Source organism: Pezoporus occidentalis, unplaced genomic scaffold (assembly GCF_034315485.1).
Source record: "Pezoporus occidentalis ecotype Australia unplaced genomic scaffold, CSIRO_AGI_Poc_V1 ctg4, whole genome shotgun sequence".
NCBI classification, from domain to species: Eukaryota; Metazoa; Chordata; class Aves; order Psittaciformes; family Psittacidae; genus Pezoporus; species Pezoporus occidentalis.
In genome coordinates, this window is record NW_026915724.1 from 23,761,759 (window position 1) to 23,789,662 (window position 27,904).

At 39.8% G+C, this 27,904-nt stretch overlaps 1 protein-coding gene across 2 annotated transcripts; it reads left to right on the top strand.

Annotated features, from left to right (window-relative positions):
* The first annotated feature begins 14,199 nt into the window (after nt 1-14,199).
* SEH1L (SEH1 like nucleoporin) lies at nt 14,200-27,259 on the top strand. Of its 2 annotated transcripts, none has more exons than XM_062633035.1 (9): nt 14,200-14,356; nt 16,439-16,489; nt 17,519-17,665; nt 19,079-19,290; nt 20,502-20,600; nt 21,605-21,745; nt 22,039-22,196; nt 22,741-22,891; nt 26,497-27,259. In XM_062633035.1, exons 1-9 carry the CDS (start codon nt 14,246-14,248, stop codon nt 26,684-26,686), a joined length of 1,260 nt encoding a protein of 419 aa, XP_062489019.1. In that variant the 5' UTR covers nt 14,200-14,245; the 3' UTR covers nt 26,687-27,259. The 2 variants fall into 2 exon arrangements, with proteins under 2 accessions (XP_062489019.1, XP_062489020.1); XM_062633036.1 differs by lacking the exon at nt 26,497-27,259 and adding an exon at nt 24,838-25,495.
* The last annotated feature ends 645 nt before the right edge of the window (nt 27,260-27,904 follow it).

Consider the following 27,904-nt stretch of genomic DNA (forward strand, 5'->3'; position numbering starts at 1 on the left):
ACCGTGAGGGTGGTGAGGCACTGAAGCAGATTGTCCAGAGAAGCGATAAATGCTCCATCCCTGGCAGCGTTTAAGGCCAGGTTGGACAGAGCCTTGGGCAACATGGTCTAGTGTGAGGTGTTCCTGCCCATGGCAGGGGGTTTGGAACTGGATGTTCTTAAGGTCCTTTCCAATCCTAACTATCCTATGATTTTATGAAAATGGTCTTCCTCACAGACTGAATAGAGCTGGTACATGCTTAGACCATTTGTAATCTCACAGTTACTGTTTCAAAGCATCACCTCACATTGCTGTATAATGGTCAGAAAGGTTAGAAAAGTGCAGTTCTGGAAACAGCTTTATGTTGCCTGGAGAGTCTTTCATTCACATTCTCTCATAATTTTGAAATCATGTTATCATGATCTTGTCACTTACCTGTAGCACAGATTTTTTATTTTAATGGATTCCATGCTCTGTTACACATATCTTCATCTACATTCAAGCTTATTTTCCAAATTACAAAATGAAGTTAATTCTTTGAATTACATCTGAAAACTTTGCAATGCATGACTCATAGCACTGTTATTTGCTAGGATAAGTTCTTGTAAGAAACTACTGTTTTGGCAGCAGAGGACTGTATTGAGGAGTATTGATAAATGTTTCTGTTATAAATTTGTGTTCTCAGTTTTATGTTTCAGTTTTCCTTTGCGTTTCCCCACACCTGAACAAAACCAATGTGCCTATTTTCATGGGTGTAAAAATCTCCAAACTGTATTTCCCCTCTTCCTCCCAAGTAGTTTGAAATACAGTAATAAAGGCCTTTTTGGCAATGGGATTTAGGCTTGTAATTCATTTTGCAATTTATGTTTCTGCATTAGACAACCTGAAGTGCCAATAACAGGAAAGGGTTTTCTTTTACTACTAGTTGTAATAATGAGCTGAAAAATCTCATTGTTACTCACTTCATAGAAACTTTAATTTACCATGTGGTGGTGAGCCTTCAACATATATTACAATAATTATTCCTGTCTTCCCTGTGCTAGCAAAGATAGATCTGTGCAAGATTTGTGCTACCTTTGCCTGATTTTAAGCTGACATTAATATATCTGATTTCATACAATTTCCCGTAGAAGCTCGTCCTCTTGAGATTATCAGCAGCCCTGTAGGAGCCACATTCTCTGAGTCACTGTTTCAGTGGCAGGGTTCCACAGATGTGTGGGCTGGTTTGGCCTGCTAGATGTCCTTTGGTATGTTAGATATAGCAAGGTGTTCACACTTGTGTCACTGTGCAAAGGCATTGAATCTTATAAGGACTGTAGAAAACCAGATGAGAAATTGCACAGTGGCATTTATTTGGAAAGGCAGGACTGCAACCATCAACACACCTCTTCTTTTACCCTCCAAGTAAATCAAAAAGCAAGGAGGAAAATAGATTTTGCCTGTAGGTGGCAAAAAGCCATGAAGAAATGTTTGTTTTTTTTTTTTTTTTCAGGCAATTCCTAACAAAAATGTGCATGTGACATGTATCTCTTTTTTTTCTTTGATAATGTTTCTTATAAAATTGCCTTTGAAACTAACCTACCACAGAAGGAGTCTTAACGAAAATCTGTTTTGCATAACAAGTATGTTACAGTTTCTGAAAGTATGCTATGTTTTCTTTGGTCCAGACATTTAAAACCTCTAATTCCTACCCTTATGGCTATATGAATTGCTGTAACTGCTAAACGAATTCATTTGTTTTCTCAAAGAAAAGAAAAACTTAGTGTAATGTACTGAAAGAAGGATCCATAACACAAATTTTCCAATTGGAATGCTGTCAAGGTCTCTAACATCTTATTTTAGCCAGTGGAACAGTTCCAGCAGTTCAAGCCATGACACTGCCACTTACTGGAATTAACAACGTGGAGAGAAAAGCGCCCTTGTACAGAATGTGTCCTGTATGAAAATGGGGGTATGAAATTATCTGGATCTTATGAATTTAGGTCTTTTTTTCCTACTGTCTCACTGCATGCAAAGAGACATCACTAGCCATCAAGAGATTCTTTTAATTTAAAAAACTATACGGCACCGCTTCTCAAACAGCTACTTCAGTGGCAAACAGCAGTACCCTCTAAATACACTGGAAGCAATTTGTCACAAAGAAAATGCTTAAGGTTTCCTAGTACCCCTTTGTCTTTGCCACCCTTTTATATCAGATATGTCTTGATTGCATGTTACATCACTCAGAGTCTGATTCTTCTCAAGATTTAAGTATAAAATCACATATTTACTAACACAGATTTGCAGCAATGGAACAATGCTACAAAAAGATAAAGAAACAATGTATGTTATTAAGGTTGTATTGGTCAAGAAATAGCCTCCAGGATCACTTACATCCCAGCTGGCTTCTAGTTCTCATTCATTTTGAAAGCTTTATTGTCCTGGATTCAGCAGACATCTATTCACTTGAAATTGATTTTTTTTGTCCAAGATGGACAAACATGCCTCATACCTTGGAGACCTCATAGCAGCCTTCCAGTATCTGGAGCAGGCCTATAAGGATGCTGGGGAGGGACTCTTCATTAGGGACTGTAGTGACAGGAGAAGGGGTAATGGGTTAAAACTTAAACAGGGGAAGTTTAGACTGGATAAGGAGGAAGTTCTTTACTGTAAGGGTGGTGAGGCACTGGAATGGGTTGCCCAAGTAAGTTGTGAATGCTCCATCCCTGGCAGTGTTCAAGGCCAGGTTGGACAGAGCCTTGGGTGACGTGGTTTAGTGTGAGGTGTCCCTGCCCATGGCAGGAGGGTTGGAACTTGATGATCTTAAGGTTCTCACCAACCCTAACTATTCTATGATTCTAAGATGGCTGTTTCCTTCGTACCAGCTCCCTCTTAAGAACTGATCAGGAAAGGTAGGATGCAGAGCAAAAACCAAAGGTTTTTTTCTTGTGTTCAAGCCAATTCACCTTAGTTTTGCACTTTGTTTCTCCTGATTAAGAAAGAATATTTAGTTGAGTATGGTGGTTGGATTCCTGAAAGTGATTCTGTGAGGAAGGGATTAGGGTATACAATTGCCATAAACCCATATCTGCATGGCCCAAAAAACTGTGACATTAAGGTTTATATTGTAACCAGTACACTCCTGACTTCCCATTGCTTCTCAACATATTGGTAATACCTGATCCATACTAGGATCAGAAATTATAAATGCACAATGTAATTTCTAGATTCAGAATATATTCTGGCTGCTGAATCCCATACAAGGAATAAATACACCACCAGCAATGGTGAAATGAGAAGTGGAATGCGTTATTTGTAAAACCTTGCCACATGTACACTCTTGGTTCTTGTGGTTTTCTCTGGGAAACATCAGAAGTCTTGCAATGCTGGTATTTCTTAGTTTCATAAAGTGTGGTAAGGATAATTCTCAATTTCCAGAGTTTCAGCAATGTTAGAAAGCGGGATGAGTCACCTGAAGGAGGTAACTGCATTAGCCATTACAGCTAAATCTGCCATCAAATAAGCATCAACTGTATGCAGTGTTAATATAAAATTTACACAGTTCTGTCACAAGAAATGGAACAAATCCTGAATAATTTTGGAAAGGAGGTTCCAAAGAAATAATGCAATGATTACATTTTTAAATCATATATGTCTTTCAGGGTGACATTAAAACTTTCCTTTCTCTTTTATTTACCTCTCACTTTCCTGAGAGAGGATGCAGTTGGGAATGCTTTGTTCACACAGAGGAGTGTCTCATTAATAGTTTCAGTAATGAACTTGATTAATGAAATTTGTGCTGCAAGTTATTCACCCCTAGTTGCTCTAACTGGAAACTTATACACACAGCATTTTACACTATTGGTTTGTGAGCTGCATATATGTATACCTTTAAATCTACTAAATGTTAGCACTTGGTAGATGTGGTGGAAATTAAGCTAGCTGGAATTACCAAATGCTGAAATATATTTTTCTCAATAATTTAAAAGTATTTCTGTAACAAGTAAGGCAGATACTTCTAATAATCATGCAGATGACTGCATGATTAACTCTTCAAACTTTACCTCTTTTAACGTTAGAATGCAGCATTATGGGGGAAAACCAGAAATAACTTTTTTTTTTGGCTAATCTTTGTAACTCAGGGGACAGTGGATAAGTAAAATCCATGGACAGAACACTTCTGTTCAGCATTTCATGCTTGTGTTTATACTCTGTACATAATTCTTGTGTATACAAACATCATCTCTTCCCACTGTCCTCCAACAGAGCATGGCAGTGTGCAGTTGTCTTGGTTTAAACCCAGTCAGGTAATTAGTTCGCTCACTTCCCCCCTTTTCTTGCCCTCCCCCTGCTCTCGGAGGGACGGAGAGGAGAATCGAAAAGAATGCAACTCCCACAGGTTGAGATAAGAACAGTTTAGTAACTAAGGTATAACACAGATCTACTGTACCAATGATAATAATGATAAAGGAAATAACAAGGGAAGAGAATACACATCTCACCAGCCGACCGATAACTCGCGCCCCCCAGCCCGACCAAGCTGATACCTCCTCCAACCCCGCAGTCCGGCTAACTCCCAGTTACATCCTGGGCATGACGTGCTGTGGTAGAATGTGCAGAGCATGAGGCTAGTCCTTGGCCAAACCTAAACATCACTATCAGCTCTGTTCCCAAGCTGAAAGTCAAAACACTGCACTGCACCAGCTACCAAGAAGGGGAAAAATGAGTGCTACTGCTGAACCCAGGACAGCAGTGTATTCTCTTTGTACTTCAGACATCTCAAGGACATATGCTCCAAAGTTACGCTTAGTACCTGGGGACAGTACATCAGCCACTCACCGAAAATGCACAAATCTGAAGCAACTGTATTTCAGCTTGTTCAACAGGAGATAATTTTTTGTGACATGTTGGATAAGTTGTGTCAGTAGAAATTATGTCTGTGAGGCATTTTGTGTTGTTTCCTCCACCACACGGCATGTGAGTCGCCTTGGGCAGGAAGAAAGTGGTGGCAATTAGTGTCATTTATCTGACCTGTGCTGAAAGGAGTGCTCACTCTTCAGCAGCTGCAAATAAATTGTAATAGAGCTGTGTGGGAATGTTCAAAGTGCCCTTAATCCTAAAGCAGGATGCGAGCATACCTTAAAACACTCGAGTGCTCTTGGCAGTGTGTTCATACGGTGCATGCTGCCTTAGCTTTGGCCTGTGTTTGTTTTGACATGTCTAGGGGTTTCAGTTTAATAATCTGTCATAGCACAAACATCTCTTATTCCTGTAAGGCTGACTAACCATCCTAATTAGTACAAGTCTGCAGAAATGAGACTTAACAATATGCAGACTTGATCCTTGTTTTGCAACAGTGAAGTTTAGAAGTAATTCCATTGAAGATATCCTAACATAAACTATGACCATACAGTTTACGCAAGAACAATTTAAAATTATGTAAATACATTGCTGCATCTAATGATGTGTAATCTTTTCTCATAGCAATTCCAGTTAGAAATTTCTCCTTGCTATGATGCTGATCTAACTGGACCTCTGGGCTGAAATGTGATGGATAAAGTGGTTAGTGACCAGTACGAAATCACAGTATGGCTTCTCTTTGAAGGGAGTGAGCCCATATAGCTAACTGTAAGGCAGCAATTTCATTAGTAAGAATTTCATTGGTGTGGAGAAGCCTTAACTGAGCACAAAACATTTCAGAATTTCCAGAGAATAGGAAATCAGCTTTTGTAATCACTTGTCTTCTAGAAGAACATGTCCTTATTATCTGGACATGTCCACAAATTGTTCCTTAGTTAAATTAAATCCATCTTGTTATGTCTGACAGTGATCTAAAAGGTGTATACAACACATGGCATTTGTAAGTAGGTGATTCCAAACATAGTCTATCCATGTGCCATGTGGAAATTTGGAATCTGAGAGAGAGACAGGGTCTATTCTACATCAGAAGAGATGAAAGTATCTTCTAATTGTTTGAAAACCTTGGCTATGCCCTTTCACATTACCCTGTCAACAATACTCCTTCAAGTCGGAAGTACAGCCACTTGCCAAAGCTGGGATTACTGTTAGCCCTGGAGCATGTTACAAATCGTGATTCCTTAAGTACTTACTTTTAGATACATGATAATGACCCCAGGGGTGATTCTTTTGCTGGAAGTCAGATGTATAAGGCTGTTTTTAGGGCTGGCCCTGTGTTTGTTCAACTGATGTCCTTGTAGATGCAGAAGTATGTTAATGTCCTTGTATTGCTGCTTGCATTTTTTTTTTTTCCAAATGAGTAATCCATTGGGTTTCGGAAATATGTGGTTTTCCTAAAACATTAATTTCAAAAGCTATTTAGTAGCCTATTATAGCTAAACAGCATTTTAATGAAGCGTGTTTGTTACACTTACCGACAACAAAAGTATTGATCATGTAACAAGAGTAATGAGCAAGTCACTTCCACAGTTAATACTGCAAAGATAACATCATAGTGCTGTGATTTTTCAGACTGCATCATACTACCTCTGCTTTCTACCAGGCAAATGTTTAGATATTATGCCCTAATGTAAGTATTTATTCTTCTCTTTCCAAATGAAAAGAAACAGTCTTCTCAGCCTGTCTCTACAGTGGATCTCCTGTACTCCCTTTTCTTCACTTTCCACAGCTCCTATGGATTTTTTTTTTTTGTACAGGCTCTGACTTCTACTGCTGCAAAACTCAGATTTTTCCTGTATGTGGAAAAGCCTTGAGTCAGTTCCAGTAACCAACTACTTACATTTTTCCAATCTATTAAGCAGATCACATAGAATTATATACTCACTGAAAAAAATGTGAAGAAGAAAAACTCCAAATAAAGGAAAAAACAGTCTAAAGATGTACCCATGGTAAATGAAATGAAGTCACATTCAGTATGGATGGCATCCTGATGTGTATGTGGCATCAACAGCACCCTGTGAGAAAGCACCCTGTGTTACATGGCCTGGCACTGCTTTCTGTGCCCTGCCACAGCTGCACCTGTGCCTCCAGTACCTCCTCAGAGCAGGAGGATTGCCATCTGCAGAGTGTCTCCATCCCACGTGTGAGAGCCTGGAGAGGAAAGGCTGTAAGATTTGCTCCTTCCCTCAGCAGCATCGCTCTCCCACCTTGTGAGCAGACTGGTCAAGGAAATGAGAGTTGGTTCATGTGTGGGGTCATTGCAAGAGAGGTTCTAAAAGGCAGAAGGGTACTCGCTGAAGGAGACGGACATGTCAGAGGGTCCTCCAGACAGAGAGGGAAAGATGGGATAGTTCAGTGCTGAGCTTGCTTTTGCTTTGCAATGCTTTTGCATGCAGCAGAACAGGCTTCAGGCCTTAGGAAGGGTACATTGTGTAGGGAGAAGTAGTGGGGTAAGGTCCTTCTTCAAACAGAGTTCACCAAACCCTGCCTGATCCCACTGTCCAAATGAGTATTATGGTGTCTGGTGGTGCTGTGAAATCTTTCATTAAGGTAGTGAAAGATTTGTTTTATCACCCACTAGTAAAGGCATTACAGGCTTCCTTAGCTTGTAAACAAGCATAAATACCCAAATAGCTGTTGTTCTGTAAGTAACAGCTTAATATTCGATTTGATATTGGATCATAATTGTAGTCTGCAAAAATGGTTCAACTGTCAATTTTGTCAGCAATGTATACACCACCTCCTACTTCTGCTGTTTCTTTCCCTGCACACCAAAACACACAGAGGAAAGCCACCACTGCTAAGTTTAGACTTTTTTGTCTGTTCTTACTGTGACAACTCTAGGGCCAGCTATTTTCCATTTTTACTCTTACAAGCCCTGTTTCTATTTCCCAACCTGAGTTCACCAGTTTAAAGATAGCTCAGATGTAGTCATACAATCTGAGATCAGCCTTCAACTGTGATGAAGCCAGTAGTATTCCCCTCCTAGCTGTCAATTATGTTGCTTGCCAGTTTGTCATACCAATTTTCCCTTGCATTTCCTTGCACCTTCATATGACTGAGAATAGTTTTCCATCTCTAAGCTACTTACTTCTGCAACACCACTTCTGTTTCTCTTTAACTCATCTTTGATGTGTTGCCAAAGCCATGCATGATTATGGCTAGGTCGCTGTTTTGCTTGAATGGTATTTCTTGGGCTAATCAATTATTATTTTGCTTACTTTGTCTTCCCGTACTCTTTTTCTAATATGATGTGGTAAAATGTAATTTTATGCATATTTCTAATAGTCCTTTTCTAGGGAAACAGTAAATTTTAATTTCAGTCTGGGACATTCTACTGCTTTCCTACCAAAACAAATAATAACAGATTCTGAGTGGAAGTCTAATTGCAGCAGCAGCAAAGCAGGGTGACGTATAAAGAAAGATTTACCTTTCTGCTTTCTTTAAAGACCTGTAGGAGTTTTACTCTCAGTTGACTCATGTAAAAATCTGGGGACTTTAACTACCCTCATTTTTGCCCATGAAACCTAATTTTGCTACTAATTTCTTTCCATGATCTGCCAGTCATGCATGGGAAGTGATCCTCCTAATTTGACTTACCCTTCATAGCAATAACTGCTGGTATCTTTCACACACTGTCATGATTATGAGTGCTTTCCTCTGAAACATCCACCTTTAGATTCCTAGTTTGTATGACACAGTATGTTACACATACAAGACCGCTTTGCTGGCTGCACACCTAACGCTTTCAAATGCTTTCTAATCATTAAGCTGAGAAACCTATTTAATGGCTGGCTTAACTAGATTTTTTTTCTGAAGCTAAGTGATCAATAACACCACTTTGTATTTCATCATGTATTTCATTTGTGCCTTCATCCAGGAATCTCAAAATAATAGATACTATTTTACTCCCTATTATGAAACGTTAGGAAGCCAGTTTTTAAGTTAAGGAAAACATGCTACAAGAAAGTGTATGAATTTCACTGGGTTGGGCAGGGCTTCCCTGTCAACAATAATATCCTTAAATGGTTATGAGGAATGGAACTTTTAACTATGCTGTTTGTTATTAGCACGGTCACCCATGATTACCTGTAACGGATCAGCTTCTGGTGCAGACAGGACAGAAGCATATGACAGAGATACCCATGTAAAACAGGCTTCGTCGGCCTCTGTCCTATGCCAATAGAAACATCCTTACTGCATATAGTTCATGACTTTCTTTTGGGCAGGTTTTTGTCTCTCCTAAAATCTGCCTCTACAGGCAAGAGCACCTTTTACTTGAAGAAGGTAGTCAAAGGGAAAAAAGGAAAGAACTAAACTGTGTTTTCTTTAAACCCAAGGCAGTGCCAGTTGTTTTCATATTGTATATCTCTACCCATGCTAATACAGTTAGTTACACTATCTTCCAGCAGAAGTAAATTAACTTATGTGGGTTTATACAGTCAGTTTGAGAACAAAAGTGGTCTACTGTGTTAAAAATTAAAACCTAACATTACTATAGATACTTCTCTTTCTTCTCCTATTCTGGTTCAACTTAATTTAATCTAGAGAGAATACCAAACTCAAACATTAGCAAATATATATCAAGATTGTAATAATTCTGGTCTAGACCTGGTCTAGCGAAATTTGTCCCTGCCTGCAGCAGGGGGTTGGAACTGGGCGATCTTTAAGGTCTTTTCCAACACAAACCATTCTGTGATTCTATGATTCAAAGATAACTCAGTATGGTCTTCCTCTGCATATGATCAAGCAAATAGTAAGATTAAAACACAACTGTCTTTTCCACCTCGTGCACATCATCACCATAAATTGAATGTTTTTCTCTACTGTTCAGCTCTGGCTGTAAGAGAAAGTCAGCAAGGTTAGCTAATATCTGAATCCTGATACACAGCTCAATAACTGGAAGCTGCAAATTTCCTGGGGTTTCCATGAATTCCAGTATGTTTCCCGTTACCTTGCTGCACAACATGGAATGTTCTGGTTACCGTCAGTAACAAAGGATTCTTACACCCACCACCACTTGCATCATCCTGTTGTGCACCAGCCCTGCTGCCCTCTGCGTGCTCTGGAAGCACAGCAGGGAGCTGCAGCACTTTCCAGTGCCTATCTTTCTCGGTTTGTTACACCATTCAGAGGGGAATGTATTGCTAGGCAGTAATCTTGAATTCATTCTTAATTTGATATAGATTAAGGTAAAAAGCAACTGAAGTACTTATTCATGAAGTTAAAAATAGGAAATAGAATAACAGAGGTTTATGTTCAACCTGAGAGAGGAAGTAGAAGAAAAACATTTATATTATGCATACTATTCACATTATTTCCACCTGATTTATATACTACCCTAGATGTCAGGACCTCTCTGGTCCTAGATATCTTATGCTCTTGTTACATCACTGGGAAATCCTTCTTTTTGATGCAGCATGTTAGCTTTTGTAGTCAGTTTCTTTAATAGCATTTGAAACCTTCCTGAAGAGGTCCAGTGAGACTCGATCTTATTCAACAAATGTTATTTACTTTTAATCCCAGAGATAATCTAGCTATTTGAAATTTAAATAAGCACAGTTTCATTTCTCAGAAGATATGCATGCCTGTCAGATCAGATGCCATCCCTTCTACTTGACTGAATGTATAATGGCTGCTTGCCTTAATAAAGGATGTATCTTGTCCCCTCATCCCTTTGCTAATTTTAATGTTTCACTATGAAGCGTTCCTCCATTGAACCTTAGCTCTGTGTCAGTCTTTCCACTAACAAAAACCATCTGACACAAATGCCTACATGAGGTAAATGTTATTTATTTCATTCTTGGGTTTTGACTGAAATCCGATGCTATGGTAAACTAACATTCTGGAAGATAATCCCCCACATATTTCCTCTATTTCTTTTAAGTAAGTGAAGAATTTGGACCCAGTTTCTAAATAAATCTAGCCTGACATGCCTGTATTGAATCTAGAGACTGAGGACGGGGGTAGATTGTATTTAAATTAACAAGTAATTGTATATGTGTATTTGTAGCTTACTGACCTTACTAACATGTATGAAAAAAAGTTTAGTCTGGCTTTGAAGTGTATGATTTTTGTTTTCTTTAGAAAAACCCCCAACATTTTAGGTCAAAACAAAAAAGGAGGGTTGGTGCCATATACAAATATTCATGTATTATTCAAATGAAACAGGTTGATGCCAATTATTTGTGAATCTGAGAGTTTTGGTCTGCTCCAACTATGCTGATCTCACTGGCTGAAGAATTAAATGAAATTTATGCATGTGAAAAATATGAATTCTCTATTTGTACCATAGTTGGTGTCTTGACAAAACCATTACAGTACTAAAAATTGCAAAAGAGTGGGTTTTTGACAGCTGAATCACTGACTGGAAACTATTCTTCTGGAAATATAAATATAATCAATGGTTTACTGTAAAAGACATTTCCCCAAAATAGCTAACAAAATGGACTGTTCAGAGACACTGCCATGAACTGAAGAACTTAGAAAACAGCTCTAATTTTTTCATTAGGCACTGTCTCTCCAGCTACTCGAATGAAGCAATAACTGAAGTTTCAAAGTAGGAATGTCTGCAATCCTGCTGAAAGAAACACGTAATCCCTCTCTAATTACAGCCCTGGAACTATCAGGAACAATCACTTTTGCTTGCTTCTCCTATTGTATTACTTAAATTTTAGCTATTGTTTAGAAAATACTGAAATTTCATCCTCAAAAGGGTGATTGGGGTGGGGGTGGTGATATATTACAGTACATTGACCATGGCCCTACAGCCCCCAGTGAGGTTCCCTCTAAAAAGGGGAATTGTGCAGTACCAGTTCATCGTCAGAAACAAGAAAACGTTACCCCCTTCCTTTCATCAGCTCCTCATTTTTAAATACTTTACAAATTTCCTGTGTTACAAACTCCAAACCAAATTCTCCACTAATATAAATACGCTAAACTTAGATCTCTTAACTTTCTTGACTTGCAAATTCCCCTCTTCAACTCCACGTCATATTTGCCATAAAGATTTAGCTCTCTAATACTATTTTTAAACTACCATTGGCCAGCTTGGATAAGCACATAAAACCAGCTACTAATCTTTCTGCTAAATCCTTCTGCATTTTCCATTCTCTGAAATTGAAAATATTTTTATTATAGTTGGGTAACAAAATGTTTTTCAATGTGTTAACTTTTCCTTACCAAGTATCATTAAAATAATTAAATCTAGCATCTCAAACTCACAGTGTCCTTTCAAATCCATGTTTGTTGTCATTTATCTCAATATAATACCATTAATTTATTGTCATTCCTCATCACATTTGGGTACCACTGTAATCTAATCTTAACATGAGGTCTACTGATGAAACGTGCATTAGTGTGTTAAGTGCTTGTATATTAAGTCAGCTTGCAGGTTATGCAGAAAACAGTGATCTCTCTGGCATGATCCCCTCCTAAGGGTTGTAGTTTACAGTTTGTACATAAATGCATCTCACACCCAAATTGCCAGGTTTATTCCACAAGTGGGTAATGGTTTGTTTGTTGTCCCATGAAGTATTCAGACACATCTGAGCAAATTCTTTGCACCTAGTGGACAGAATTTGACTTTTTATTTCCATGACCAAATGTGAACATTTTAAATGAGGTTGTGAGAATCAAAAGTCCTTCTGAAAACGGTAAAACTGCTAAAGGTGCAGGTATAAAAAATGTTCTTAAAAAGGCCTGAATCAGACTTGAGTCAAGAGAATTTGAATATATCTGATTTCAGGAAACTTTACTTTTTAATCACTTAATGTACTGTATGCAAACTGGATCACAGCTATAAGGCAGTGAAGGTGTCCTAATCACCTGAGCAAGTACTCTTTTGGAACTGAAATAAATGACAGTTAAATACAAGTGCGTTTGCTGTTATTTATTACCACCATCATAATTTCATTATTATAATTCATTATATCAAATCTGCTAACTGCATTATGACCCTTTGGATTGTAGTGAATGAATTATTCAGTTTTTCTTTGTTAATATTTATCAGTTATCGCAATTAGCTTCAGAATAGTTGGTAAGTAGCATGGCTCACAGATGAAACATTCCCTAAAAACAAGACACTGGAGCAGTCTGGTGCTCAGTGATACAATGAATGAATGGTAGCTAAAAGATACTAGCTCTGAGAGCTGCATGGTCCGCTCTTTCAGCTGATACTGCAGGATATAAACTGGAACAATGTGCTTGCAAGGGGTTCCCTGGAAGGGTGCAGGTGAGTGGTGCTTTGGTTAATTTATTTTGTATGGCTCTCTGACGATACACAGGGCATAACCGGCCAATAGCTCCTACCCAGACCTGAGCCACTCGTGTGTTTTAAGTTCTGCTTCCTCTGCTTCACAGTCTGTGGTGCTATGCAATACCCGTCTTGTCTCAGGGCTTCCAACCTGCCTTTGGATTCCTTCACTGGCTGCGTCGTGTATCACAGGCTTCATCTTCCCCATAAAACTTTGCAAACACAGCCCTTGCACACCTCTCCTTGAGAAGTGTGTCTCGTGTTCTTTTGCACCAGCACATTCTGCAGGCTCACCTCCCCGGTATTCATTAGTACAGTAAAGAAGTAAATGAAGTAAATCATCCACTGCCACGTTGAATGTTTTCTCTGGCTGCTTATTGATTTGCATTACTACAGCAAGCTCCAACACTGTAGGTGAGGCAGTGAACAGAGACTTAACAGTACAGTTGCTCAGAGAAGCTGTGGCTGCCCCATCGCTGGCAGTGTTCGAGGCCAGGCTGGATGGGGCGTTGAGCAGCCTGCTTCGGTGGAAGGTGTTCGTGCCTGTGCCAGGGGGCTGGAACCGGATGAGCTTTAAGGACCCTCCCAACTCAAACCATCCTGTGATTCTGTGGTAGCTGCCGAGAGGGCGGCAGCAGCACAACGGGGCAGGGGAGCGGGGGGGGCCCAGCGGACACGGTTAAAAGCGGAGCCGGTGCCAGCAGACCCTGTGTCTTGGCGCCACCTGCTGGAGCGCCACGGCCGCCGCTGGTCCGCGGGCGGGGCCGAGCATCGCTCGGCAGGAGGCGCGGCGGTGGCCGGGCGCCCCGCCCAACGCTGGGAGCCGTGGGGGAGCCCCGCCGCGGGCCCCGTCCCCGGGCGGGCAGCGGGGGCACCGCCTCAGCCTCTCGGCGGCAGCGACCGCGGCAACGGCCGAGCGCGAGGACCCGCTCCACCCCTTCTCAGGGTGTGTGCGCGCGTGCGTGTGTGTGACCGAGCGCGCGCCCGCGGGTGGCAAAGAGCGCGCACGCGCGGGGCAGCGCGGCCGGCTGTGGCGGCTGCGCACGAGGCGGCGGTGCCAGTTGCCCCGCCCCGCTTCGCCGCGTGAGGCGGGCCGCGTCCGCGCGCTGCGGTGGGATGTTCGTGGCGCGCAGCATTGCTGCGGATCACCGCGACCTCATCCACGATGTCTCCTTCGACTTCCACGGGCGGCGCATGGCCACGTGCTCCAGCGACCAGAGCGTCAAAGTGAGCGGCGGCTGCCGCCGCGCGCGGCCATGGCGGGTGTCGCGGCACGGCCGTGCGTGGCCTACCGGGGGCGGGGAGCGCAGGGATGGCGCTGCCAAGCTTGGGCGCAGCCGTTCCCTCGCGGCGGGCGCTGGCCTGCGGGCGGGAGGGGCCCGTACCGCCCCCCTCTCCGGACCCGGGGGGCAAAAGGCCGCGCTGTGCGCCGGCGTTCCGCCGTGGGAGCGGGCGGTCCCGCTGCGGTGTCACAGGGTGTCGGGCGGCTGTGGGACCGGGGCCAGCGCACCACGGTGCACGTTGTTTGTACGTGCGCGTATGGACAAGAGCGTGTAAACATACATATTCCGTTCCGACTCGTTGCTGCAAGGGGGGCGGAACGCGCTCGGACTGTTGTGGCTGCAGCAGCGCGGCTTGTTTTGTCCACTCAGCTGAAAGTCTGTGTTTATTTAAGGGCACTGAGGGAAGAAGCTGCAGTTTCATAATAAAGCGCTAGTAAGCCTTGTGACGGTGCCCTGCAAATTAGGGGGACTATAAAATAGTGGGAACCTTCATTTTGTATTCCTTTAGAGGGAAAACAAATAGTAAATGAGAGGTCAGTTGTTTTTCAAGAGTTTTTGCACCTAGTAAAGAGATGGACAAACGTTCAGGAGTTACACGGTTAGCTTTGATCAGTGTAATTTGCAGAGAGCAGCCATGTTTTTTGTTAGACTGGGTGAGTGGCTGAGAAAATCGCTTTTCTAGATAAAGAGGGGAGATTCAGATTAGAAATTAGGAGGAAATTCTTCACAGTATGAGAACGGTGAAGCACTGGCACAGGTTGCCCAGAGAAGCTGTGGGTGCCCCAATCCCTGGCAGTGTTCAGGCCAGGTTGGATGGGGCTTTGAGCAACCTGCTGTCGTGGAAGGTGTCCCTGCCCATGGCAGGGGGTTGGTACTGGATGATCTTTAAGGTCCCTTCCAACCCAAACATGCAAAATTTGTCAAATGTATATCAGCCTTAAAAAAAAGCAAGCAGCCCCTTCTTCCTGACCACATACTAAAAAGCAGACAACAAACCACCACCAACACAACTGTCCCCCAGAAAGTAAGTCAAAACCTTGTAAGTCTTTGGTCTGGGCTAACTATGTAAAACTTGTGGCCTAAAAAGAATGTTCTTAAGAGGTGCCAAGAGGTAGGTAGAACACAAAAATTATGTTCTTTAGCAGTGTAAGGTTACTTTCCAACAGTATCCTTCATGAGACTGTGTTAAGAAGTTTTACTCTAACACGAGTTTTATAACACTTGTAAGCAGCAGTGATATGTCTGGTGTAGGCCCCATTCTCACTAGGTGAGCCCTGCAGAAGAGGAGTTGGGGAGAAGTTACAGAGTTAGGCTGTGATGGCAACAGTCAAGGCTGTACTGCAGATCCAGACTGGCAAAAGTGAAGTGACTTGGTAATGTTATGTAGTGAGTGAGCAACACACAGCAGTGAATGCTGGGCTTCCAGAGGTGCCTTTCATCCGGTTACAGTCATGATTGCTTTCACAACTTCTCAGAAAACAATTTATGAAGAAGATAAAAGATGCATGGGAAATCAAGGGAAAGGGAGGTTAACTCGCCTGTGTGTGTTTACAAGTCAAGGCAGAAGTATTAGAAACAGACACATGAACTGTTCCCCCTGAGTTTTCTTTTCGCTCTCTTGCTCTGCCTTTGGGATGTTTGCCTGGAGCCACATCAGAGTTTCTGTGACCACGTCTCAGTATGTACTGAGATGAGGGCTCTTGTGCTCTAGAGAGAAACCAAGTAGTGTGCTCATGGAACAGAGGGAATGAAGTGCTGAGAATTGTCAGTTTGTCTTCTGTGACTAATGTATTCTTTAAAAAAGACTGCGTACAGGAGTGCATTTGGCAGGTGTGTGCCTCTTCTCCCTACCTGCTGTAGGGATATTTTCCAGGTTGAGTGCAGTTGTGTATGAGCCAGATAGAAATGTTCAGTGGTGTGTGTGTATACATATGTGTATGTGTGTGTATTTAATGGCTGTGTTTTGTGGTACTACTTAGTAAGCTTTATATACAGATTGTATGATTGTATTTTGATTTCTCAATAGGTCTGGGACAAAGGTGAAAATGGGGATTGGCACTGCACGGCCAGCTGGAAGGTTTGTATTTATACAATTTACACAGTTATAACCATAATCTCTCCTTGTTTTTTTAAAGAAACAGGCTTAGTTTTTTCTGACTTGGAGAGTATAAATATTTTTCTTGTAGATCCTGTATTTCTCATGATAAAATACTTTTTCTCTGCTTTTATAAAACAATCCTAATGCCTCTCACAGTCTTATATTATTAGTACTTTGTTGTGTTGGCAGACTTTGTTACCAACAACCATAGGCGTAACTGGTGTTTAAAGAGCAGGAAAACAGTACTTTGAGTTTTAATTGAATATTTGCTTTTTGCATATTGTAGGACTTAAAAAAAAATTAAAAAAGGACAGACAAAGAATAAAAAGGAAGAGGTCTGGCTATTATATGTTACAACATCAGACCTTTCTGCCCCAAAAAAAACCAGCTTTCTGGGAGCTGTGTCATATAGAGACTCTATTTCATCAGGATAATTAGTGCGTTCAGCTTCTGAACTGTCCTTAGCCTTGTATTTAATAGGATCACAATACAGTAATCCCTGTTAATGGAAATGCAAGTGAAGCGTTTGAATTCCCCTTCTCTAAAAACAGGCATTAGGTTAATGGCGTGAAAGAGGAGTTTCATGTAAATAAAGGAGGAGATAAGTGATGTTCTGCGTATGCTTCAGAGAAATGCAGGCAAGCTAGAAGTGAGCATGGTAAAGGCTGAAAATTGGAAACAAAGCTGTACCACTCATATCAAGAGAGAATCTTAGTTTGGAACTTAAGAGTTTGAAGGAGTAATAAGTAATGCCTTGAGATACACTTCTAATAATCCCTTTCTAACCATTAACTAATAACAACAAAACTTTGCAGTGCTTGTAGGAATAAACAAACGCCACAGCTGCTCTGTTAGCTTTGAACTTTACAAAAGAATGTGGGTATCAAAGGAATAGTCTTACTGCTTCCTAGGATTTACTTCTGCTTCTGCAGAAGGTCATAAAAAGACACGATCACTTGCACTAATACACAAAGTGTTTCCCTGTAATGTTTTGGTGTTATCTTGCAGACACATAGTGGATCTGTGTGGCGTGTGACATGGGCCCATCCTGAATTTGGGCAGGTCCTGGCTTCCTGCTCTTTTGATAGAACAGCAGCTGTATGGGAAGAAATAGTGGGAGAGTCAAATGATAAACTCCGAGGCCAGAGTCACTGGGTGAGACTTTAATGCATTAATTACGGTTTCTATGTGTTCTCATATAAACAGATTTATTATGCCTCATTGATTTATTTGCTTATTGTAACAGCTGAAGCTTTGCACTTGTTTAAATTCCAGAATTAAACAGAAGAGTGAACATGAAAGTTGTTCTAAATACCAAGTTACTTTCTGTTCCTGAAACAGGGAAAGCAGCCGGCTCCTGTCTCTTCATATAAAGCCTTGATGTTGCCAATGTTTTGTTACTTTGTGGCAGTATTCCAATATAGAGTAACTATTTTTAAAACATTTGAGGAAGACCTTAAATGGCTGCATTCAAGCTAATTAGTGACACTACTATTGGCCTTGCTTCATAAGATGTTCCCTGGTGAATAATATGCAGACATGAGTTTCCATCTACAGTAGCATTAAAGTTGTGGGGTATTTATTCTGTGAGAAGAGCTCATTTGAAACTGTCTCACGCTGTTCTTTTTCATCTTTCAAATGATAGGTCAGGCCATGGGAGGAAATAGTTTGCTGGGAAGTGGATTTTCTGGGTAGCATTTCATCAAAGGAATTACAGATCTAAACAGGTTATTTTGCAGCTATTCTTCATGCATAATCTTGTATAACTCAGTACACTATTCCTGCCTCTGATGTTTTGGTTTAGGTTGCTAAAATACCTGCAGCTTTCTACCTTCTTCTAAAGTTTTCTAACATTAAAACACATAGTTGTGAAGTGTTGGGTTGTCGGGACCTTTGGCACCCAGTGGGGTATGAAGGTTGACTACCATGTGTACGAGGCAGTTGTGATACATAGTTTTCAGCTCAAACTCATGTTTGCTTGGCGGAAGAGACAGCTGGAAAAACACATTTACAGTTTTTTCCTCTTCAACCCTGGCTAACCTTTCTATCAACTGTCTGCTGTATTTACCCATGCCCTTATCAGAAATACTTGTTTTGATGCTTCTGTTGGACAGTACTTCATGGTAAACTTCAGCAGCACTGATGAAATTAGAAAGTGGCGCTCCTGCAGTTAATATAGTCACCAGTAAGAACGAACAGGACAGTTTCAAACTGCCTGTGGCCAATACTCTTATTTTATGCTTGTGTTATGTGGTTGTTGTGGTTTTTGGATTGCTTTTTTTCTTTCCTGAAGAACATAATCTGAACAACTTTCTGGTACCAGAACTTTGATACCATCGCAAGTATATCTCTTGATGCTTGAAACGGCATCGGTGCAATGATCTGTCATATCTCCAGTTCATTGGTGTATAAAAATAGTTTTTTTTTTGTTTAGTTCTTGGTGGAAGAAATAAGTGATCCTATGAAATGGTGTTGTCAGACTTTCATTAGCCTTCCTTAGGGAATAAATATTTGATGGGAATTTCTAGCATTTCCTTCAAGACTGTCTACCTTTTTTTTTTTTTGCAGGTAAAGAGGACCACTCTAGTAGACAGTAGGACATCTGTTACAGATGTGAAGTTTGCTCCCAAGCATATGGGTCTTATGTTAGCAACCTGTTCAGCAGATGGTGTTGTAAGGATTTATGAAGCTCCAGATGTGATGAATCTCAGTCAGTGGTCACTGCAGCATGAAATCTCATGTAAGCTAAGCTGCAGTTGTATTTCTTGGAATCCCTCAAGGTACGTCATTAAAACTGTAGGTTTTGCTTTGTGACTGTTTAAGCAGAAGATCCAAAGAGCTAGTCTTGAAATTTTGTAGAATTAATCATAAAACATGCATGGAGAAGACTGAGCTTATATTACTTGGATCCGAAAGAAAGCTGCTAACGTTTATTTTAATAAAGCAAGTTTGTTAGAGCCAGAGAAGTATTACAAGAAATCCCCTGTGATCTGTGAGGAAATATTCCCAGCTTAATTATTTTTAGCAAGTAAGCTAGCATTCTTTATTTATCACACAAAACTTAAGTGGGATTTTCATAAGAGCAAGTGTTTATAATGGGACAATTCCTATCTCTTTCTTCCTTAATCAAGGCATTGCAATAGGTAATAATTTTGACAGCTCTAGTAAGGACATGCACCTTTGCCAGTGTGAGAGTACTAGGAACCACAAGATATATGGCACAAATATAAAGCCTAAGAGTTGTTCTTTTAGTTCTATCCCCAGGGGCTCAATGATACACTTAACCTTCTTGAACAGAAAGGAATCACAGAGGAGTTCGGTTGGGTAGTCCCCACCCAGAAAAATAGGAATATGCAAAAATTCTCCTTTGCTTTCCATCTTGCATTCTCCCCCAGCAGTAACAGGAAGGGAATAACCATTCAGGGCTGAACTGCTTTGGATTGTGTTTGTCCAGAGGCACTTAATGGCCTTCCCTGTAGACATAGTGGGCTGTGTCCTGCTGATGCAGTTATTCTTCTGTTCATTAGTAGTCACCTGTGCTGAGGGTTCAGAGTACAGGCTATCACTTTAGTGCATGGGAGGGACCTAAGAGTTGGTTTAAAAACTAGAGCTCATCTATATTTAGCTTTTATAATCTTCCAAAACCGTAATGAAATCCCAGAAAACCAGTCATTAAAAGTAGTGCAGAGAATTCAGTCTCTGCCGTGAAACTTGTGACAAATACTTGGCTGCAGCTATGTATATAAAATCAGTTCTACCCTGGGAGCATCATTTTGAATTGCCAAATAATGTTCCTTTATGATTTTACCCTAGTGGGTGTATAAAATGGAACTACTTATGCTCCTTGTGATTTCCCTGTGTTGTGATTTATTTTTTTTGTTGTTGTAACTGTTCTGTTTTCTTTCTAGATAATATGTCTGAAATTTAAGAAAACTGGCTTGGGGTACTTTCTGTGGAATCATTTGTAAATATAACTATTTTTACTTTTTAGTTCTCGAGCACATTCTCCAATGATAGCTGTAGGAAGTGATGACAACAGTCCAAATATATTGGCTAAGGTTCAAATTTATGAATATAACGAAAACACCAGGTATGCTAAATCACAGTGTATAACATTTGCGTAATCTTAAAGTAGTTTGTAATATATGACCTTCTATTCTTGTCATTAGATGTGGAGTAGTAAATAGTAATACCTTGATTCTGTCTCTGAGCCATTGGATGGGAGAGGGATACCTCAGAATGGTAACTGGTGTTAACAGATACTGATAATTTTATCTTGTCTCAGAATTCTTTTCAGCATTTTAAAGGGAGAGTTGTTTCTGCTTCTGCTAATTTATATGCTTAATTTTTCAGAAGGAATTAATAGGGCAAAGTTGAAATTTGCATTATGTTGCACAAGACCCTGTTTTATTCAAGGCGACCTTAAAATGCATGTTTATACTGACATACTGTCTTGTGGATTTACTAGTGTTCTGTCATAGTTCAGTTTGTGCAGTTAGGAGTTCAGAACCAGGAAAGGTCAAGAAGTGTGTGCACAACCAATTTTGATTAAATGATGACAGAGAACTTGTGTTTCACTCAGGGTGATTGGTGTGGGAAAGGAGCCAAGGTGTTTTGTGCATTTGTGCCTGGCTTCAGACAATGTTCTCTGTGCATTAACGGTAAAAAAGAGTTCTTGTAATTTACCTGGTGGTAAATAAGAAAATGGAATACATGTTTACCGTACAGCGCAGGAGGCCAATAGTGGTCTGCTTACAAGTACAGAAAATACAGTAAGTTGAGATACGAATTCCCCTTAGATTTGTGAATGGAAGAATATTTCCCTTTTCCAGCTCTAGATAAAAAAGTTCTTTCTACTGGAATCCTTGTTTTGTTGTATGATTTAGCATACTGTTTGTAGTTATTGTGTCTGATGTCTTCAATTTCTGAAGAAATCAGCGTGTAATTATTACTTAAATTTATTTTAAGAAAATGTTAGTTTTGCAAGTCTCATCATGTATACTAAGCCCTTTTTCCTTGTTTCACTCTGGTTTATATAATTTGTATTACTGGCAATTTTCATGGTATTAAAGGTTCATTTCTTATGCTGTACAGGAAATACGCCAAAGCAGAAGCTCTGATGACAGTCACAGATCCTGTACATGATATTGCCTTTGCTCCAAATCTTGGAAGATCCTTCCACATCTTAGCTGTGGCAACCAAAGATGTCCGAATTTTCACACTAAAACCTCTAAGGTGAGTTCAAAAGGAAGATGGTTTGGTATGATGTGGTGCATACTATATAGTCTTCGTTAACAGTGTCTGTGAAGCAAAAGTAGTAATCTGTGCAGGATTGTTTTAGCAGCCTGATTTTTAAGATTACAAGATTGTGAGCAAGTCTATAGTAGTGTCTGAATACCTCCTAACACTCCTAATTTAGTAACGATTGTAATATAAATCCCCTTGAAAGACGTCCTCTTTTTGCCATCATGTTCAAGCCCCCATCTTTGAACAGTTGTGTGCAGAACTGTCACTTTTCTTTTAAACAGGAAAGAATTGACTTCATCTGGAGGATTAACAAAATTTGAAATTCATATTGTGGCCCAGTTTGATAATCATAACTCCCAGGTGTGGCGAGTGAGCTGGAATATTACAGGCACAGTGCTTGCTTCCTCTGGTGACGATGGCTGTGTCAGGCTCTGGAAGGGTAAGAGCACTATCTGAAATACATGAGCTTTAATAGACTTGAAAAATTTTACTCCAAAATAATATTGTAGTAAAAGTTCATTCTAGATTTGTGAATGATAGCTTTTCATATTTCTAAATAACTTTCTGTGCTGGAACATCTGCATGATTTAGGCTGCTGTGAATTGTTGTTACTGTACCCTCATACTGTTTTACCAGATTAGAGCTATGTAAAGTTATAATTTCTAAAGTTACTGTATGTACTGCATTATTATCTTTGCTTGCTGCCAAACCCAGAAAACCTACATTTAGTCACGGTGTTCAGTCATACTGACTTTTTTCTGTTTAAATTTCCAAAAGCAACAGCAAACAACAGTGGCAGTTTCCTCATCAGTTCTCTTTTGTTTCTCAGTATTTTAAAAAGGAAATTCATTCTTGCTACTGAACAAAACTGAGCTTGAAATCATGGGTAGGCAGAGAATGTCAGACAGCTGAAACATCATAGTTGTACCAAAAGCTGAGCTTCAGAAGAGAAACTAACAGTGTTTATGTATCTGCATTTGCAGCTAATTACATGGACAACTGGAAGTGTACTGGTATACTGAAAGGTAACGGGAGTCCAGTGAATGGTAGTTCTCAGCAGGGAATTTTTAATGCCTCTCTAGGTTCTGCCAATACAAGTCTACAGAATTCACTAAATGGATCATCTGCCAGCAGGTAGGTTCATTAGTAGGGAGAATGAATTTCCGCAAGTAGTTTCTGAATCTTCCTAATTTCATTTAGCTTTCATGTTTGTTTTACAATAGTTGTTTTTTTGGTTTTTTGTTTTTTTTCAAGTGCAATGTAATTTATATGAATACTTCTACAAGCTTTTCTGGTTTTGCTCTGTGATGGTGTCTGCTATGCCAGTGTTAAGAGGAAAACGAACAAAACTGTAAGCCATACTGAATCAAGGAGAAACTTCATCATACCACTGTGTGACTTCCCTGTTGTTTCTGATAGGTGTTTAAAAGTGAAGCAGCCACCAGCAACAAATTCTGCTTTTCACTGGGATAATGTAGCAGAAAGGAAGGAGGAAAACATGGTTCTTCATGTAGGGTTTCAACAATCATATGCTAGTGTTGGTGTACTTGCATTTTTGCAGGTGTAACATCATAGAATAGGGTTGGAAAGGACCTTAAGATCATCAAGTTCCAACCCCCCTGCCATGGGCAGGGACACCTCACACTAAACCATGTCAGTTGATAAAAGTTTGGGTGTGGTTTTTTTTTTTTTTCTTCCTCATGGCATTCTTATTGCAGATTAATTTGCTTTCTCGAGTTTACTCTGTAATAATTGCTGTTTAATAGGTAAATTGAACTGCCTCTTCTGAATACCATTTTAATTTGTTCACATCACAATCTAAAAATACACTGAGCCCTGCATTTGTGTGGCGGAGTGTGTACATCAACTTTACAGGATGTGTCCTTATGTAAGGACTAGATCTGGCCAAATTTAATAGCAGCAGCTTCCAAGTCTTGCGGCCAACTTTATTTACTTACATTTTCTTCCCAAAGCCTTGCAATAACCTGCATTACCATCCATATGCAGCTACTGATTGGGCTTTTTACAGTTTAAATTGCTGACCTGTTAGGTACTATGACAGTTTGCTTTTGGAGAGTAGAAGTCTTTGCCCCACCTCTTCCAGCAGTCAATCCTGAATGGCAGTTCTGGCTTCCAGATTCCTGGCTGCACTGAGCAGGGAAGGGTTTTCACATTTTCCCCACAAGATAAATGGGAGAGCAAGAGGTGGTAATGGGCTAAGTCCTTAGCAAGAAGGGAGGCAAAAAAATGCTGAAATGCAGTCCTGTCTTGGAAATGTGTCATCCAAACCTATGTAACTGTATTTCCTTGAGCTCCTATAGGGAGATACTGACTATTTTATACCTCTTTAACAGAGGGTGGGGTTTCACAGTCTCCTTACCTAAGACTGTGGTGCTTCCAGCAATGCTACCCTACCCTACCTACCCCACTGGCTGGTGTTCTCCTCTCCCTGGAGTTGGTAGTAAGCCTTTGTGAAACTGAAACTTCCAGTATTATTTTAGACTTCTTCTATTGCTCTTTATTTTGAAAGTGTTTGTTTTTTCTTTATTTTGTTTTCTTTGCTTTTTAATAGATAGTTCTCGGCTCCAATTTGGAATTAACGTTTTATTACAGAATTCAGTCTGTGGCTGTGGAATTTCAAAACATACGGTGTCTTGTCCTAGGATTGAGCCTTGCTGTAAAAATTACAGTTATATGTTTTCTTTTGTAATCACTTTGGCTTGAACTGCGTAAGCACAGTTGCTAACTTGTGGTTTAGTGTGTTAACACCTATAGTAAAGATTTCTGTGCTGACATTTGGCTAAATTGATATGCTACACAGAATTTATTTTGTCTGTGATTGTAAATAGTATGTTTCAGTGTCTATATTTAAACATTTAAACAAGTTAAGCATAGGCAGAACTGGAAAACTGTAAAGTACAATCAACAAACTGGAGTTGTAATCAAAACAGTTTCATAACAAATGATGTAGACTGTTGGAAAATAGCTCAGAAGGGCTGTATTGTTATGTTGATGTAATTGTGTGTCTAGATTTATGATACAATTTCCATTCTCCATTTGTATTATGTCCTTTTTAACAGAAAGCAGAGCTGATACCAAGCTAACTGGAGTAACTTTGGTGTTTTGCTGCTTGTTGCATGCACACAGGAATGGAAACCGAACTCCTTTTTCCCCTCCCCAACGCCGTTTGACCTCTCCCAAGACACCAGCACCTGCTAACTACTAAATGCTATTCAGAAAGCCTTTTTAAAACACCTCGTGTACGTTTTTTGTACTAGGCTGTACAGTTTGATACTGTTGGAACTCCTGATAGAAAAATACATGGAGAGGCTTCTTGTTTGGAAAAAAAACCCACAACCAAGCAACCCAAACCCAAAACTTCCATCTAAACTATTTTTTTTTTTTGAAGCTTGTCAAATTAAAAGGCTAGTTCATAACTAAAAAAATCAGAAATTTTGTCCTTGATTGGGATGGGAGGAGGGAAGTAACTGTTAAAGTAATTTTTGTTAAAATTGTTTTGAGAAATAATCTGTTTTGCATTTCATAGTGTTCAGCATTTGATTAAGATTCCTAAACATGACAAGTTTGTAACTGCTATGTAATATATGCAACTGTTAGTTTGAAAGGATTAAGAAAATTGTGTTTTGACAACTGTACAGATGGTAGCTTTTAATAGTTTGGTATTGCTTCATTTGTACCTTAGTATGACTTCAAATAAATGTTCTGTAAGTACTGTCATACTTTACTTATCCTAAGAAAAGTACTCTTTCTGATACGTATTTGTACGTTCCTATGGTAGTAATTCCATGGAGTAACTGCAATTCTCTAAACATAGTATCCTAAAAACGGCAAACACTTGAGCCATACAAAGACTGAAACCAAAATGCAGCTTTTTGTGAATTGCCCCATAATTTCATTAATCACACAGCTGTTCCTTTATGTAAGTCTGCAGAACTGTAAACAAGACAGAAAACATCTGTAGGTATGTGGTTATACTAAAATACACGAGCATTACGGGTAAGTTCTAATAAAAACAGCAGAAAAATGACATGAAATGGCAGAATTCCAAGTCTTGCATTCACCAAGAATCTGAAATTTCCTGTGAGGATTTTGCAGAATATGTAAATACATGCAAAGACTGTATCTCACTGAAAGTAGTTATTCTCTGTAAATGTATATTACAAAATTTAAAGTATTGTAAAAACAATGATGTTTTTACGTCTATCCAGAAGTGCTGTGAAGTTAATCTGAATTAGATCCATATGCAGAAAATGTACCTAGACAATATTTAATGTATACTTTGTGTCGCAAATGAAGCGTTACTAAAAGCTCTGTTACAAAATCGCAAGAATTATGGGAGAATGAAAGCCTGTTCATAGCTGTGCTACACCATCCTTTTGATTTCCAAAGCAGTCTGTTCTGTATAAATGTATACTAGGGTTATTATTACGGTATTTTTTTTTTCTATGAATTTCAGTGGGAAAAGACTGTATTATTTTCCTTTAAAGAGCAGTTTCCAGATTTGTCTTGTTTTGAATTACAAGCCTTGATTTCTGCTATTATGTTCTATTGGTTTTGGCATGGATATATACTAAAGCCTTTTGGTTTGGTTTTATTTTTTCCAGCATGTGTTCTCCCCTTTGGTTCTCCTTGTATTTACTACCTTTCTCTTTTTCTTGTTTTGTTTTTGTTTGTTTTGTTTTTGTTTTGGTGTTTTGTTCCTTTCTTAATTGTTTCAGGTATTTCTTTCCCCCTCTGGATTCCCCACGGGCTGGATCGAGATGGTCCAGTCATGCCCAGCTCCTTCCTCCTCCTCCTCTGATAGAGCACTCTTGCGATGCTGACACTGCCAACCTCCAGTATCCTCACCCTCGCAGACGATGTGTATCTCGGCCTCTTAATCTATTACCTGAGAATGAAGGGGTTTAACATGTTACTTTAAACTCTGGGCCTTATTCTGGTGTTTGTGAATGCTTCCATTTCTAGCTGCCTTCGTATTTCTTCTCATGTACAGAAGATTTAAAAAAACTTGGGGGCTTTGCGCATGTTTTGCAAACCAAACTACAATGTTTGGACCATGTTAATTATGTATCAAAGAAACATTTTGATCTGTACCCTTTGAACTATGGCAACACATACAAACAGTATTAGCCATGAGCTATTTATGGAGTAGCTGACTTCATGTGCCTTTTTTTTTTCTTTGTCTTTTTTTTTTTTTTTTTTAATCAGCTCAGTATGGGTTGATTTTTTTTTTTTCCTTTTTGTATATTGCACCAACAAATGTGAAATATATTCATAGATTCTCAAAATTAAACATGCCTTCAAGAAATTCTTGAGAACTAAAGGATGATAACTGGATCACCTCACAAAAGCAAAACCGTTCCTGTGTATACTGCAGCAAAATAATTTGGAGTGTTTGGTTACTTAAAAATTTTCCATCTTGCTGTATAAATATTTAAATTTTATAATTGTGATTGATTAATAAAGTTATTCTAAAAGGTCTTTATTAGCATGCTTTTTCTTGCAATAGGTTTTTTTTGTGTTTTGTTTTTTTTTTTTAACAGGCTTCTGATCAAGGAGATTTTTTGATTCAGGTGCCTATTCTCATAGCTTTGCTGTCAGGAAGTCATCTGCCATTCTGTATATGGAGTTGCATATAACATTTTTCTGCCACAGGCTGTGCTCTTGCCTTTTCTCATGGGTGTGTTGAAGATGTGCAGGTACTACTAGAGGGGTTGGATTTCAAATTACCTCATAATTCTTTTCCAGTAATTGAATAATTCACTTCGGACCAATATTGTGAAGAAATAGTACTGACTTAAAAAGATGCCTTTTTTTTGATGTGTCGGCACAGGAGCTGCGAGTCAGCGTGATGGCACTGCCTAAAGGTTTGGCTGCCACAAGACAAAACGAGAGGATGAAACTGGACAGCAATTACATGGTATGGCTGGGGAGTAGCATTACTGTGCAGGCTGAAATTGCTGAGCTTGTTCAGCAGATTGTAGTGGGAGGAGGCATAAAGGTGGGCTCTCTGTAGCAGAAATCCAAAGTATATTGTCTTTCAGTGTGCTTCAACACACATTGGAACAGGTTGCCCAGAGAAGTTGGGGGTGCCCCATCCAAGGACAGGTTTCGTCTTAAACCTTT